This window comes from Corvus hawaiiensis, chromosome 1 (genome assembly GCF_020740725.1).
Source record: "Corvus hawaiiensis isolate bCorHaw1 chromosome 1, bCorHaw1.pri.cur, whole genome shotgun sequence".
In the NCBI taxonomy this organism is placed as follows: domain Eukaryota; kingdom Metazoa; phylum Chordata; class Aves; order Passeriformes; family Corvidae; genus Corvus; species Corvus hawaiiensis.
In genome coordinates, this window is record NC_063213.1 from 30,425,005 (window position 1) to 30,442,006 (window position 17,002).

Genomic DNA, 17,002 nt, shown 5'->3' on the forward strand with positions numbered 1-17,002 from the left:
TCTTAGTTCCCTAAACTTTGCTTTCCTTAAAAAAAAATGAAAACAATAAAAGGGAAAGTGTATGTTGTCCAAAAAAAATCATAAACCAGGAACAGTTGTATTTTATCTTACAAGTCTGATGCAAGTAATTAAAAACATGTTTAAACATATATATGTGGCAAGTTCAACAAATCTTAAAGCCAAAGTTCCATAGAAACAGAATTCTTAAATACTGCATGTAGCACGTAACAGCCCACAGGTTTTGTACAAAATAAAATAAAATAAAACAAAACATTCAGAAAAACATGTATTAGTGTGCAAATTTCTCAAAAACTTAACTCCAGCTGTTTTGCAAGATCACTGGTTTTTAAACTGCTAACATGTTAAACAAACAGGCAGTGCTACTTAAAATCATCATTTATGTTTTCAACATATAGTTCAAGACTAGGAACATATTTTTCTAAAGTTCTTAAGTAATTCAGGAGAAATGTCCAATTTAAGAAGAATATAAACCTCCTGAAGTAGATGCTTTCTCATCTGTAGTCTATCAGACACTAGCTTAGTTTGCTGATACCAACACGTATGGAGCTTACAAACTCACCGAATCGCCATCATCTTTTTTAGCATCTCGTTTTACAGGCTCATTCATATCTTCCTGACTACGAAAACTGAAATTCTGAATGGCTTCAGTGACTCCACGAAGAGAGCTGTAAATATCTTCAGAATTCATGTTTTCAGTGTCATAGTCAAATGCACTGTGGGCCATGGAGAAGGACATAGGAATTCAGATGGATTTATTTTGTGATTCTGTATTTTTAAATCACATTAGCAGGCAACTACAGAAACTCACTCGGGAAATATTACCAAAATTATTACTTTTCTTGAAACACATTAACAAAGTTGTCTCTTCACAATACAAAATTGTATTATGGTATGCCTTAGTAAGTGTACTACCACTGACACAGAAAGCACTGGAAGTAGCTAAGGGAAAGGCTACATTAGGTAACAGCATCTGCCTAAAGAAACAAACTTCTTTTGCCCTATTTTACTCTGCTGAATGTGAAACAGCTGGAATTTTTACACCATCCTCTCATTCTGAAAAAAGTCCTAAAGTAAGGAGCACTGATAAAACTCAACAGCAAGTTGACTGATAAAAGCAAAATTACGAAGTCCACTTTGCTGACAATATCATTACTATAAAAAACATTTTTACACTATTACTTCTTTAGTCTCCCCGATATTAAATCTGGTTTGATGACCTAGTGTGTTGGTTTTGGCTGGGACAGACTTAACTTTCCTCATGGTAGCTGGTACGGGGCCATGCTGCGGATTTGTGCTAGAAACAGTGTTGTTAACATTGGGGTGTTTTAGTAACAGCTGAGCAGTCCTTATACAGAGCCAAGGCCTCTTCTGCTCCTCACACAGACCCGGCAGTGAGTGGCCTGGGAGTGCACAAAGAGCTGGAAGGGGACACAGCTGGGACAGCTGACCCCACTTACCAAAAGGATATTCCATACCATATGGCATCTAAGCAGATACTGCTGAGGGAAGACGAAGGAACGGAGGGATGTTTAGAGTCATGGCACTTGTCTTCCCAAGTCACTGTTACAAGTGATGGGGCCCTGCTCTCCTGGGAACAGCTGGACACCTGGCCCCTCCCCCCCCCCCCCCCCCCATGGGAAGCAGTGAATTTCTTGTCTGTCTGTTGCTTGCACAAGCAGCTTTTGCTTTACCTGTTAAATTGTCTTTATCTCAGTTTTCTCACTTTTATATTCTGAATGTCCCCCCTATCCCACCACAGGGGGACAGTCATTTAGTTGTAAACTGGGGTTTTAAACCATGACATCAGATGACGTAATTCTAACATTTGTTAGAGAAGCACACTTTGGTTCCTTCTCTTGCTAATCCATTTGCTTTCCAAGATGCACAGCCCTTTCCCACCTCAGGCCGGCTTTGGCACTTGTCAGACCCTTCAGGGAGGCTAAGCAGTTCACTGTCATTCTATGGAGCAAGAGGGATTATTTCTGAGCATCTGTCATTGTGTGCAAAATTTTCTCCATGCCTTCACTGTTGGGGTTACACCTTTAGACAATGTGTAATTAAGCCCTAGATGCAGAATTGTAACACCACCAGCCTACATTACCTTGGTGACAAAGTGTTCTGTGATGTATTGGTTGGGGAAGTTAGAGGACTTGACCAACTTGCTGGGGAGCGTGGAGTAGGTCTTGTTAAAGGACTTCCCATTGATCCCTGGAGGAGAAGAGGTGAGAAAAGATACTCTAGTAGGACTAAGAGATTCTCTTTTAACTTATTATATTTATTTTTTAGTGCCCAGAAACATTTAAAGAGCTTCAAGTAAATGCTTGGATTGTCTAACCCATTACCAGCAACTTTGATCCTGAGTAACTTTGAAATTAGAAAGTACAAGATAAACTACTCTTAAGAAGCACATTCAAACCTATTAAGTCACTTGGAAGCAACACAGAAACTGTAACTCTAGAGGAAAAAGAAAAGGTATTCCATAAAGAGCTACTAAGATAGGCTTCTACATAGTAACTTCAGAAAGAAGAGTAACAGAAGTGTGGATACCTGACCACTGTTGCCTGTATTCCGGAGATGATTGTGGAGAAGCTTTGTGGCGCCATCCTGAAATGTTTTTGGTAAAGCACCCAATAGCATTGTAAACTCTGGAGTGTTGAGCTCAAAAAGGGAAATCAGCACTGACTGTGCAGCCTACAAGAAGAAAATACAAACTGAAGACATTAATTAGAGTTTCAAAGTAATTTTATCAGCAAGAGATACTATAATGAGTGGTAATCACAAAACAGTGACGTAAGTCTTGATCAAGCTTGAATAAAGATGTTAACAGATGTGAACAAAAGGAATTCATATTTGCTGGTAAGCTGGAAGTTCTGATTTTGATAAATTCAGGCACACAACAATCATTGTAACAAGCAGTCTTTCAGAAAGGTGCTTTTCAACTCCCCTAGCCCCACATCATCCCTCAGAAAAAAATTAAATGAAGGAATTTGCAGAATGGCTTTAAAAGGTTTGGGAAGTTGAAAAAATTTAGAGAGAGGAACTAAACACACCAGGCAGGAGCAAGCATGTGATCCCTTCTACTGAGTTCTGCAAGTGGTAATTACAGATGATAATCAACACACTTGCTTGAAAAGGAACAGTTAGCACTGTAGAAATTAAAACAAACCCTACCAAACAAGACACCCTAATCTGGAATGAGTCAGTAGTGATTACAGCACCTGATATTCCTTATAACTTACCTTACAGCCAAGCTAGTTAAATTAACCTTGCCTCTGCTTCCTTTAACCTTTCTAAAATGTAGGCACACATAATGGGGAATGAAATTTAGCTGACTACATATTCTGAAAATGAAAACTGTGGAGTAGTTTGTACTGGATGTCACCTCCTATACTCTCAATTTAATCAGTTCATCTTTACCATCATCTTCATCCTACAGCATGTTTTACATATGTTGGTTTTTTTTTTTACCTGAATAAAAAAATCAGCACTCCCTACTGACAAAGCAACACAGTTAAATTACACAATAGTTGGATTCCCTGTAGTGCAGGAATGTTGATTCAATGACTTAAGGAATGTTTGTACAGTTTGACAAGGATTCCCTGGATAGTGTAACAAACCTGTCAACACAGTAACTAAACTAACAAGTGCAAAGGAGAGCTGGAGGAAGTTCTCCAGAACTAACAGCTTCTTTGTAGGAAAGATTGTGGTTGTAAGATTAACCAACTATGTGCAGTTTATACAGCTCACCACCAAGGTCTGCCATGCACTGGAGAGAACCAGTGCCTCATGCTAGAGAGAATGATAGGCAGCTTGCTTAACCACCAATATACTCCAAGCAAGTAGTTTAGAAAATTCTTTTAGACATTTATTTCCCCCCTTTTGCTTCCAGAGCAATGAACTGTAGCATTTTTTAATTAAAGGTGGAAAGCCAAGGTATGAGCGTACATACCTGCACACATCTCAGTATTAAGTTAAAGGACAAAAATCCTAGCATGTCAGATTGCCACAAATTATCTTTGGATACTCGTGACTGGTTGTTTTCCTTAGCTTTTATTTCCTTCTCCCTGTGATAGCCTTCCCTTCAGGTGATCACCCTGAATGTCCTCTGCAATCTTTGATGTTTCTCTTCTCCTTGTTATTTTTAATGGTCAGTCTTTTAATCAAAATTGACACAAAGCAAAATCAAGACAAACTCAGCAGATGAGCAGAGGTTTGGGAATCAGCACTTTCACTTTGCTGACTGGTTAGCCAGTCTCCACTCCTTAATACTGTATCTATTTAAGCTGCTAATAACAGAACACAACAGGCTGTCCAGGATTGTATCAGGATAGAAACAGATACCATCAAGTCTGCCCAAAATGAAGCTCTGCCCAAAGTATCAAAACTGATACTGACTCACAGAAGGTTTCCAACTGTGCAATTGTCTATTTTCTCGCTTTCTTCCTTGCCAACGAAACCCCTCATTTTAGAGTACTTGGAAGTTTTTGTTCTCCCCAGCATAAGGCCTCTCCTGAGATTTAAATTCAATCACAGAGAGATCATCTTTAAAAGACTGCAATAAGGATTAGAAATATTTCTTTGGTTTTGCCTTCTTCTTAGAAGATCTCTAAGAATATATTCAAACTCTTTCCAGAAGCATTCTGATCTTAGAAGAAATCTAAGTTCTGAAACAGAATTTTACCTTCCAGAAAGAAATCCCATGCCACTGAACTACACTAAGAGCGCCCAACTTCAGACTAATAAACTAGGATTTTTCATAATACTAAGCAACTGGAACTGTTTTTACTAAGGAAAAAACCAAACACATGAATTACACAGAAATTACTTGGAAAAAGCTTTTAATTTGAAGAAATCACACTAAATGCTATAAAGCTTACTAAACTAAACAAAATTAAAGAGCCTGCGGTAGCAGGCTGAAAAGAGTGTTAAGAGAATTAAACATTTTATACCATCAGAGTAACTCCTTTGACTTCTTATTGGTAAAATTTTATTTTCAAGAGTTAAAGGATTTTTGCAGTTAGTTGCCTCTAACAGCTGTGTTATGGAAAGAAAAAATAAAATCAGAAACTTATATAATTAAGGTGTTCCAGATGATTAAACTCACTGGTAATTCTTTCCATGATTCAGTTACTTATTGACATAAAAATGCTATTAGAGTTATGAACCATCTGATAAGACAGCTTGCCACGTGTCTTAGTACTAAAACTTCACTGATTTAGAAGATAGTGCTGCTTCAATTCTCCTCTTGTTTTATGATCTTTATATGTTACTAGAACATGATACCCAGGTAAGAGAAGTCCATTGGATGTAATCTGTTACTGTTTGCTCATAGTCATGAAGTTATACAAGAAGTGAATGACTAAAACATCACCTCCAATATAAAAACACTCTGATGTTTTTTTAATATGTATTAGAAATGTTCTAGATACCAAGAAGTCTTGCAAGTTATTTTTAGTTTTGTTTTCTTCACATTACAAATTGTAAGACAACTCCTACTATTCTCTCCTACATCCCTCCTAAACAAAGGAAGTTGCTCTTTCCAGAAATGATGAAGCAGCCAAAATGAAAACTTAATTGAAAATAGCAAAACAAATCTAAACAAATAAATTGTTGCAGCTTTTCAAACTGCAGAAATAAATAGAAAAAGAGAGAGAAGAGTTAGTTCTCTGTGTCAAAGACACTTGCACTAAGGAAGCATAAAAGTCAATACATTTATTTAGTGCTAATATGCTGAAAATAGCAGCTACAACAGAATGGCCAGTAACCATCGGAACAACAAAACTCTATTCCATCAAACTGCAAATAAAATTAAAACATTCTTTTCTTTCTTGAAGTTGAAACTGAAGTTGAAGTACTGTTTAGAAACCCTTTCCAAAGACTGCACTAATACATTTCTTACGGTTATTCAGTATCCCTGCTGTATCTATGTAGCTCATAAATGTTCATTTTCACTTCACAACATTATGTGGAAAAGGGAGGTTTGCACGGGAAGTGCAGCATATGAAGAGTAAGTCTTTGATACTACCTTATCAAAGCACAGACTTTCTTTGTCCAAGGTTCAGCAGCTATCTACCTGCCTTTTGTCAAAAATAAAGGACTCCAGAAAATCCAACAGAGATTAAGACTGTTTGCTACCAAATTTACCACTCACTCCTGTTACAAATGTGCTATTTAGTAACCCAGAGGGTGGTCTCTGAAGTAACATTAAAACTGTACAAAAAATGGCCACTAAAGAGATTTTAGTACTAGATAGTACTTGCAACGAAGAATGACAAATTATGAAACGGAATCTCAATTAACATATATAAAAACACAACCGTAACGGAGAGTTTCAAGACATGTTAATTTAAAATTTTTACTTAAATATTCTTAATTACCTGGAATGTTTTGCAATTCTAAGGATGCATTAACAAACATACCTTCCTAACATCTGAGCTTTTAGGTTCTGTGGTCCAGGTGATGATTCGAGACACTGCTAACCTAGTTTCACTTGAATTTACAAAATCTCCTGGATCCATCTGTTGCGCAAGTGTTTCTATGTATTTTAGGATTGCAACTTTGACCTGCAAAGAGAAACAGAGTCAGGTGGACAATAAAAATGGTGTGCTGCAAGAACAACTGAGCTCAGAGAGTAGTGTTCATTCCCTAAAATAAAGATTTTTTTTTTCCCAATTAAACTACATGTTTACAGCATCCTTATAAAAATTTTTGCAATAAGTCAATTTACAAGCGGATTTAACATTTGAAGAAGGGAGTTATTCCACAGAAATTCGAATACTCGTAGAAAGCTTACATTTCACTGCTAGCAACTAAAAGACATAAATCACTGCATATGCAGAAGCTTATACCTAAAAAAAGAAATGAAGAAAAGATTTATGCAGAATTATTAAGAAATTTTTTCAAGTACTAAAATGAAAAATGAACATCATCTGATGAACCAATGATCACTTCTTACTAGCTCCTACTAGGTAGTTAACACTCATTGCTTTTTTTATAAAACATCAGATTAAGCAATCACAGTCTCTGGAAGTAAGCCACAGAAATCTTCCTGTTAAATACTAAATATGTATGGAATGCAATTTACAGGAAAGACTTAAGATAGGTCACACACACACTTTGAAGATACTTAGATGATAGAGACATGGATTTACCAGGAGGACAGAAAATCTCCTGTACTCCCTCACTTATTTGATCATTCTCTTAGTCCACTAACTTGCCTTACTCCTTATGCAGAATCCCTGTTTTGTACATCCCAGACTGCAGCCTCTCTCTGGTTTCTCCAATACTGCACCACTGCACAGTTTTGGGCAAAGGTCTGTTATGCCTGTGCATGTCTAAAATATTTATTTCCTCAACTCCTACTGCCTCAGAAATTTGTCACCCCACCTGTCAACACAAGTTGTGGACATGTATTTAGAGCATCTATCAGATTTAGCTGCTTTTATTATTTCCACTAATAATTACAGTGAACCATAAATACCTACCAGGAGGGAGAGACCTATGTCCATCATAGACAGAAAAAGAGTTCTGGGTGTATTGCTGGCTATTCATGGCTTGTAGTACAACTGTTCTGAGCAAAGCTATTTAGAAATTTCTCTTGGTCATGAAACTTGCAAGCTATTAAAAACTCAAGATACACTGGCACACATATGAGGATTAATAATGAATATTTCATTTTCAAAGCAGATGTTAAAGCTCAACTTCTCTGAAGTTATACAAGCAGCAGCTGGAGATCAGCTGGTCTGATTATGCAGATCAATACCAACAAATGGACACTATTTGCTAGACATTTTCCAAGGAAAAAACAAGCCATGAGCATCTCTGCAGCAAAAAACCTTAAGCCACATGGTTTTCCAAATTCAAAGCAATAGCTGAGATTTCTAGATTGCATAGGGAAACCATTGTGACACCACTACATTTGACTGTTGAGGATTTAAATAAATCTCATGTAACACTTGCAGAAGTTGGTGTTAAGGACTGTAACACTTAGAACACCCAGAGACATTTCTGCCAATGAAGAGACTGTGAAGTACTGGATCTGAGACATCAGGATTATTTAGTGTTTGAACTGCTTCCTGAGGAACTTGCACAGACTTCTGCAAAGATGGAGGTGCTCAGACAGAAGAGCACTGAACAGAAGATGAACGGAGGAAGTCCTTACTAATAAAGCTTTCCAGAGTGAGACAGATTCCCAAAGCTAAATTTGACAGCTATTTTGAAAAAAAGCATTTTTCACTAATTGCTTTTGAGAGAAGAAATTCTGGAAAGGCTACACCTTTCTATGGTCAGATAATAATGAGCCAGTATTATTACAGATTAGAAACCCCACGCTGAAGTAAAACTCCATTAGAGCAGCAATTCTACTTTAGATGTATCTTTGCCAGTATTTCCAGAGCTGAAATTTAAAAATAAAAAGGCTAACATCTTCGACAATCTATTTAATCTCTTCAACAATCCATTTAATCTTTCTGAGAGAAAAATTTTTGGTTTGCAATGAAAGCATCTCCAGAATTCTTACAATGAGTATTTGCTTTTAAGTTGAAACCTCTTACGAAGTCTTTTAATACTGTCTTGACTTTCTTTGTACCCTTCTAGGTTGAATTTATTGCACTTTTGCTAGATTATAAGCACTGGGGCATTCTTCCTGTGCAGCATATAACATGGACAGGCATTTTGCTTAAGAACAGCACTCCTGTAGTAAGTCGGCTGGAACACAGATCAAGCCACAGTTAGCACTGTGACTTAAAAAACCCAAAGATTATACATAAACAGGATTAAAGTGCTTCATAAACATCTTCTCCATGTACTGAAACAAGGAATTCTGGCACAAAAGTATGTGCAGCTACCTCTAGAGATTCAGGTAGTACTGTAAGGATGCTACACAGTCAGTACCAGAGGGCAAGTTGTTTTCCTGTCCTGTGAAAAATCTGAGATTGTACAGGGTTTCTTTTGCTGCATCAAGGTAAGAGAACAGAAACATTTCGTGTAACAGGGAAAGAAAAAGAATGGAATCTAGAGAAGGTGTTTTTACTTAAACCAGAAACCAGTCTGGTTTAAACCTCTTACAGTGGCTTTCTGCGATATGAGAGATGGTACTCTGCCTTACTCCGACTGAATATAAGCAATCACCCGAAGTGACTTGCAGACTGCCACATCCCAGGTGTCTAAGTTACTGGATACTTAGGAGGGATTGCCTATGCCATTATATAACCAAATGACTAAAATGTACCCTAAACATAAATTTTGGAGGGCTTTCTCTTTGTTGCGAATCTGTGGTTTTTTAATCCAGAAATTTTAATATTGACTTAGAATAAAAATAAAAAAATCTTCTGATCAACTGTGGTAAAAATCTTTGTCAAAAAATCAGTATTTTCAAAGTAAAGAAGGATTCAGAAACTTTGGTCACAATGCTTAAATCAATTCCTCACTGAGGCTGAGCCATTTGATATGAAACCCAAGAAAAATGAAGTGATGATTGGAAGTGTATTTCAGGACAATATCCATCCTTAGCAAACTGTATGTTCTGCACCTGCAAAAATAAGCTAAATAGATTATGTCCCACCTAGAACATCTGACTGCTATGGCCCATCCAAACATTTGACCAAAACAGACACATTCATCTGGCACCTCTAAATTGAGTCTCTGCAATTCACTACACCCAAGTGTAAAATGACAGAAGTAAGGCAGATACAGCACAATACACTACGCTGCATCCTCCATGGATTAGGTCAGCAGAATTCTGTCTTCTCTATGGCTGGTCTTCTTACTGCCCAGCTATCCAAATCCACCTCTGTGGCCACTCTAAAAGCTCAAGTTTTATTGCCTGAGACTTAGCTGTCTTTCTAAGTGTAAGAATGGCAATGACAGTTTACTCCAAAGGATCATGATTATTTACTACTATCATGTGAAAACCAGGAGAAAAAGTAGTTTGTAGAACGGAATTGTTAGGTGGCTCAAATTTCTGATCTACCATCCCTCCTGCTATCTGACCATCTTTAGGGATGCTGAAAATCCCTTCTCTGATTTTTTTGTCACAGTGAATGCTGTTCCTCAGTATTCCTAGAACAAAAGCAATGAGATAATAATTTATCAAAGAACAAAAGCTTAAGATTTCAAGAACTGGAGTAGCCCTTTAGGATTATCAATTATTCTGTTAGACTGGGTGCACTGAAGATGGGATTTAGGCAAAATACTCAATAGTATGGCTATTAAATAGATACTTCTGTGATCTGTGGGCAATAACTTCACTGTCTGAATCCTGAAGTTGTAGCTACCACATATAAAGGAAGTAGAGGGTAGATTTCACTTTCTTCTGGAAAACAAGCTTACCTTCTCTTAAACAGTTACATACATTACTGTCGCAAATATTCATTCTGAATACTCTTAATTTTGCTTCAAACTAACAGGTGTTCTTCTAGGGAGGCAACTTTTACCAACGTCTTGATTTCAGAATTCTCTCTCAAAATTATTTTCAGAATGCCTTCCCATCAAGTGTTTAATACTTCTTAATTCCTTCTAGTGCATTTAGGGAATAATCTTGAACTTAGCCCCAACTCAGCCTAGTAGGAGTCCATGTCTCATTCCAAATCTACGCTCTCAGCTTTGAAATGTGCTTGATATGCCTTTACCAGCTATACTACTGTATGGAAAAAGGAACATCTCAACCATCAAATTCACCTTCCTGGGGAGGAAAACCAAGTGAAATAAAACCAATCTCAATTTGTTCCAAGGATTCATTTAAACAACAAACTGATTTTTACTACCTCATTTGCTGTCTTCAATAAATGACAGCAGTCCCTTTTTAACACAGCTCTACGAAGCAACAGTGGTCAACGTATCAACTGTCCTCAAAAGCTTAAAAATGTAAGTTTTACTGTATTGTAGACAAAAAAGGCATATTCATGTGACTTTAGGTTCAACATCACTTGGGAAAAGTCATATTCTTGTGCAGTATCAAACTGTGTAAAAATATTTCGTGCAGGACAGAGCAGAAGATGCCAGTTATCATATGCTTGTTATTTCCCCATTCACATCACTTATAAATCATCTTATGATTTGATGCATTTATTCTAAAATCAGCACTCTTTAGAACTGCAAATGTACTACAGAATACATTTTTATTTTTCAGATATGCTGGCAGGTTTATGGACTACAAAGTCGTATATAAAAACGTGTGTAATTATAAAGCTACACACTGCTTTCAGAGAAGTGAAGTGTACCACAGAAAGAGCCGATTTTTAATATAGTAACTCAAGTTCATATTAATATTAGAGTAATTTAAAATAACTCAAGGCCTGTCAGGCTGGACACAGGAAAAAAATATATGTGAACTAGGAAAAAAAGTATGGGAAATCACAAACATAAAATTAGAAAAGACTTGATAGAGTGAGTTTGCATAACCAGCTTGATGTTAGGCAGCCACATTTTTGTTGCTCATTTTTACTGTACTGTGTTTTTATTAGATCTCTCTTGCAGCAAACATTTTCATACTAGTGTCATTTTTAAAACTGAGCATCTGCATGCTTAAAGTTTCCCGCAAAGGTTAGTAGCAGCATACAATGCATTCAAATAAAAATTATTGATAACACTGTAAGAGTTTCATATGGGGTTAAGAATAAAGACAGTAATTCAGACAAAAACCTTTGAGCTCCAAAAAGAGCGAAGCTGGTCCTGCAGTGCTGGCTTGACTGTCTGAAAGTTTACAAAAACAAAATCCACTAATTGAAAACCTTTTTTTTTTCTTTGTTTTTACACAAAACAAAAATAACAATCCAAATTCAAAAATTAAGACAAGCAAATTTCTATTAATGAAGACTTCTGCTTGCAAAGCAAGCCTAAAAAGTCTTACCTTCAGGCTAGGTGTTTGGGTCTGGTCAACAGTAAATCTCATTAAAATACTGAACTGGAGATCATTTGGAAAAGATTCCCTGTAAACAAACAAAATAATGTTATGTTACATTAAATTTTCTTGTACCAACTGTTGAGAGGCACGAAACAAGCCCTCGCTCTTTTCAGTAAAGCTGAAATTGCTACCAGTTGCTACTGTACCTGACCTTTCAGAAACATTTGCCTAGCATGTTAAGGATAAGATTTAAGGAATTCCTGCCATGAAGCAATTATAGCTAGAATAGATAATGCAAGTAATGCGGAATGATACAATAATGCGGAATGATACAATAATGATATGCTAGAATTTCGATTCTAAATCAGGCTATTAGTGAACTCTGGGTAGAAGGAAGGGAAGACAGAAAGCAAATTAATTATTACCATAACTCTTTAAAAAGTTATGCTGACACAGAGACGAATATTCCAGTGAAACTTTTACAACAAAATAAAGAAGTTCAAACACAATTTCTACATCACTGAACACAAGGTGAGACAACAAACATACATGGCTCAAATGCATATTTCAGAATCAGATAAGTAGTACCATACTAATGTTCAGCACAGAGGACTCAAACCCTTTCAATTAAGAGTCATTTTATGAAACCAAAATGCTGAAGCAACAGGGTTTACTAAAGTTTCAAGATCTGTTATGAGCTGTGCATTTTTCTGGACAACAAACAGCACACCAAAAAAAGAAAAGCAGCAAAAAACCTGGATACAGTTAACAACTATATTGTTACTTTTTACAGCTCATTACCTTGTGACATCAAGTGCCTTCTGAACTTTTGCTTGTACAGACCCAAGCAAGTCAGCACCCATTTTTTTCAACAACTGTGTCAGCAGTACAAACAGCCAGTCCTGCAGGTCTTCTTTATGGACCTGGATGAAGTCGACCAGTGTCTCCAAAAACATACTGAACACCTAAAAGGCAGAAGAAGATGGAAAGAGGGTAGGATGGGGCAAAAGAGGAAGCGACACTGACATATGCCGAACTTACAAACGAAGAAAGCAGTAAGGGAATCAGAGGCAGAGAAAGGCAGTGCTGTGCAGCCAAGCAGGAAAAAAAGAAAGAAAAAAAAGGAAAAGAAAGAAATCTGCCTTGCTTTTTCATTGAATTTTGATATAAGAGTACATTGGAAATGTTAGCCGACTTCTGTAGAAGTTTGACAATTAGGTATTCCATGCAGTTTCGTCAAGAAAAGGAATGCTTACTGTGATGGCTGGCGCAACCTCAATTTTTCCAGTAAAACTTAAATTTTTACCCTTTCAAGCTCTATCATTAAGTTGATTTGACGTATTCCTCAAAGACTACAAAACTGCTTTCTCTTTAAAACCAAAAAAGCTGCTACAATTCTTAAGCAAAATATTAATTGTAAATATCTGCATGAATAAATACTGCAAAATCATGAGAGCTGGCCAATTCCTTTACATAAAATACTTGTGGAACAGAACAAGCTTCTTCTACTATTGCAGGTATCCCAACACAAAATTATTCACGATAGTAGGGAAAAAAGCCACAATACATTTCAGACTGGCAGGTGTTTAAAACACAGAAGTACTTTCATTTTTTTGAAAACACAATATCCATTGTCTTCTTTTCAACAAATAATGTTGAAAAGACTGCATTCGGTAAAAAAAAAAAACAATCCCAAAAGAACCAAAACAATGTAGTTTTTATCGGACTCACACCAGGAAGAAGGGCTTTTTGGAGGGAAGGTGTCAAGGAGGGTGTGACAAATAGACAAAAATTGCTGTTTAAACAGCTCTTTTAATATAACTCATTAATTTAAAGTTTTTTCCAGACTTAAGAGTGAAATTAGGATGGATATGCTCTATACTTGTGTGGCCCATGGGCTTCCTGTTTCCCTGACAAGAAAAATGGGTGTTTGGGCTGAAAATGCTTCCTTCACAACTGACACACGGTCCAGCACAGGACTGGGTACAGAAGTATTGCTATGATGCAAAGAGGGTTGGGCAGATATTGCCTCCTGAGTATTTATGACATGGGTGCAAGGTTAGGAGTGGCTGATGCAGAGCAAGGACTGGAACCCCACATCCTCCTGCAGCTGACCTGGTTTGTCATTAGGCCAAATTCTGCTTTTGTGAGAGTGGATGATCCCAAACTGTGATCACACCTCACATGGCTGCAGACTCTAGGCCATGGAAGTAGACTTTCTTCCATAGCACTGATGCAAGTATGGAGGAGTTGGTGTATGCTGCTGCACACCTTCTTCACTGAGGAAGTGATCAATTTTCATGTTGATAATCAAGTCAGGGAAAGCAAATTAACACCACAAAGCAGAAAAAATCCATACAAGTATCTCGTAAAGAAGTGCCTCCAAATTTACACTAGAAATAAAAAACTCAAGATTCATTTTATCAAGAAAGGTTGGACCAGAGGATCCTTGAGGTTCCCTTCTAAGCAGGTATTTCATTATTCTTTCAGGATCTACTTGAGACTTGGGAAAATTTTTTAACAGACATCTTAAATACTGAAAATCTGTGTTAGAAACAAAACAATACAATTCTCTATTCAATGTAAAGCCCATCAAGATTAGCAACTTTAATTAACTTCCCTTTTGGGGCAAATTACATTAAAAATTGGGGGAAAAAATTGCCAAATTATGTGCTGTGTAGATCTGTATTCAAGTCTGAGGTTTCAAAATTACCCTGCCAGTAATGGGACAAGATTTTTAATGCTCAGGACTGGAAACATCTCCTGTCTCAGGCTAAACTGAAACAATACATCATTCTGTGGATTCACAAGCAGTAGTCACAGTTATAAGACAGAGGCAAAACCAAACCAGTATGTACTTTCTGTACTGTAATATGAAGTCTTTGGCTTTCACAGCTCTAAAGTAAGGAGAAAATATACTTAGGCAAATGAACAAACAAAAAATTCTGGTGCTATTAAGATTACATTGTGTGTATGGGGGGGGGTGTCTCACAAAATCCTTCAAACTGAACTACGCAGCTCAGCAGAATTTAAACCTGTACCTGCTTCTCTGACTTTGCAGACACTGACACACATGGCTTTTCCATTGAAACATGTAGGCTGAACAAACTGGTTACAAGCTCTTACTTGATGGAGTAATATGGACTTCTTATGACACTTCAAAGACAAAGTGGCTTAAACTGAAATCATTATAAAGTGAATTATGATTCACTATGGCAAAAATACTCTAAAGACTCTGTGCTGACATTTTAGCTGTTAAAAGTACACGTAACTGAGGACTCAGCTTTGTTTTCAAGCTTGCTTTGATTTTAGATTTACCACAGAGAATGTCTACAGAAAACTCAAACAAGCTCAGTAGTTTTGTTGGGTTTAAAAAAAAAAAACTAAACATGTAATTTTGTCTCAGCATGAAGAATTTAAGAAGGCTGAAAGAGCATTTAAGGTAAAGGATGAATTTGGAATGGAAAATGGAACTCAACCACCTATATGTTGAACAATGTATGTGGATACTGCAAAAATTGCAGTTTCAGTTTTTATGACACAAACTAAAATTCTGAAACCAGCCATCTAAAGTTGAAGTTTTTAACAATTTGACAGTGGAAAAAAATAAACAGATATGAAAATAATTATAAGTCATCTACCTCTAAAGTGAATTATTTCAGATGTGCCAACCACCACAATATAAAGCAGGAATGCATAACCAAACAATGTCAGTTAATTAGTAGATAAAGCACATCTCGAAACTTTACCACATAGTTTACTAATTGTTTATAGCATTTTATGATTGCAAAAGGCTTGACACTGCATGAACTCTTTGGGGAAGAAAAATAGAGAAAAAGGGTTAATTGCACATTCATGCAAGTAAGGTTAGGCTTCCAACAAATATTGAACCAACTTACTCTCTAAAGAGAGTTCCAACACAGGGGACAGCATGCAAAACGAAACAAAAACAGAACAAAACAAAACAAAACAACAAAAAAGGGAAAAAGATAAAAACACACAAATTAGTGGCCATCGATACAAAGTTCCTGTATGGAATATAAACCAAAATAAAACAAAAAAGGTATTTCGAAACTTTTATGACAAATTTAGTAATTTTATTGGGATACTCAGTGTATTTTTAAAATAAGCACTTGGCATGTCCTTTTTGGTATGTCATTCTCCCATTTCCTCCTCCAAATATTATTGTTCTCTTATTCTGTGTAACTTCCTGCATCCAGATACCATGTTAAAGTAAACCTTAAAAAAAACCCACAAAAGTGATGCCAGAATAATTCCTACAGACACTTGAGTAGAGTCTAAGATGAGATTTATGTAGACATATGTCATTAAAAAAAAATAATGAATTCTTAATACTTAAAGGGTTCTCCTGATAACATATTGATGACTATTAATAGTTTTGCAACACCAAAAAGCAGGCAAGGCTTCAGTGACTGGAACAGCTGTACCACATGTTACAACACACGCCAAATTTTTAAACTTGAAGCTCCATTGTTCCATATCACAGTGGCCAGTAAACAGAACAATCAGCCCGAACAACTCAATGTAACATTCTTAAAGGCTTACTTAAGAGGTAAAATGCTCTTCTGACACATACAACTAAAGTTTGGAACATTTGCATTATCCTTCCCTGGCTCCCATGCGACACAAAAATCTCCAAAGTGGCTCTGACATATATGCTGCACCACTAACACAGAACAAGCACAATTAAACCAACCTGCTATTCAGAATTTTGTCATTACTTTACTTAAAAAGTAAATATTCCAGCAATATTTCAACATTTAATATTCTTTCCTCTACTTTGACTTTTCTTTTTATGCAATGTTTTCTTCTTTTTAACTGCTTGGTTTAGTCTTTTCTTCTGGATTTCTGCAGTGTGTGATCAACTTTAACACCATGTTGCTGTCTGCAATGCAAGTTACTTCCAAAATACATGGTGTCAGAGATAGGAGCTAAGTCACTTTTTCCAACAGGAAAAATAAAGAGGACAGATGAATACTAAGTTAACTTGTCAAGACTTCTAATCACTCTGAATTTAATTTTCAATTGCAGCAACAAGGAAGACTTAAAAATACGTAAAATGTATTGCATAAGCAAAGTAGTTTTTCAGGATTCTTCTGGGAGAAGTCAATACTTCTG

At 36.5% G+C, this 17,002-nt stretch overlaps 1 protein-coding gene across 50 annotated transcripts in view; it reads right to left on the reverse strand.

The window, feature by feature from the left end:
• CLASP2 (cytoplasmic linker associated protein 2) overlaps positions 1-17,002 on the reverse strand; it is a 146,168-nt gene that overhangs the window by 12,278 nt on the left and 116,888 nt on the right. For 19 of the 50 annotated variants that reach the window (XM_048298372.1, XM_048298138.1, XM_048298129.1 and 16 more), the window contains 6 exons: positions 12,665-12,828; positions 11,870-11,948; positions 6,441-6,584; positions 2,569-2,712; positions 2,123-2,229; positions 581-734 (listed from right to left, as the gene is read on the reverse strand). In XM_048298372.1, coding sequence (XP_048154329.1) covers positions 581-734; positions 2,123-2,229; positions 2,569-2,712; positions 6,441-6,584; positions 11,870-11,948; positions 12,665-12,828 — 792 coding nt within the window. Of the gene's footprint in view, positions 1-580; positions 735-2,122; positions 2,230-2,568; positions 2,713-6,440; positions 6,585-11,661; positions 11,713-11,869; positions 11,949-12,664; positions 12,829-15,762; positions 15,766-17,002 lie in introns of all 50 variants that reach the window. The other 31 variants (XM_048298380.1, XM_048298190.1, XM_048298121.1 and 28 more) reach the window with 3 other exon arrangements.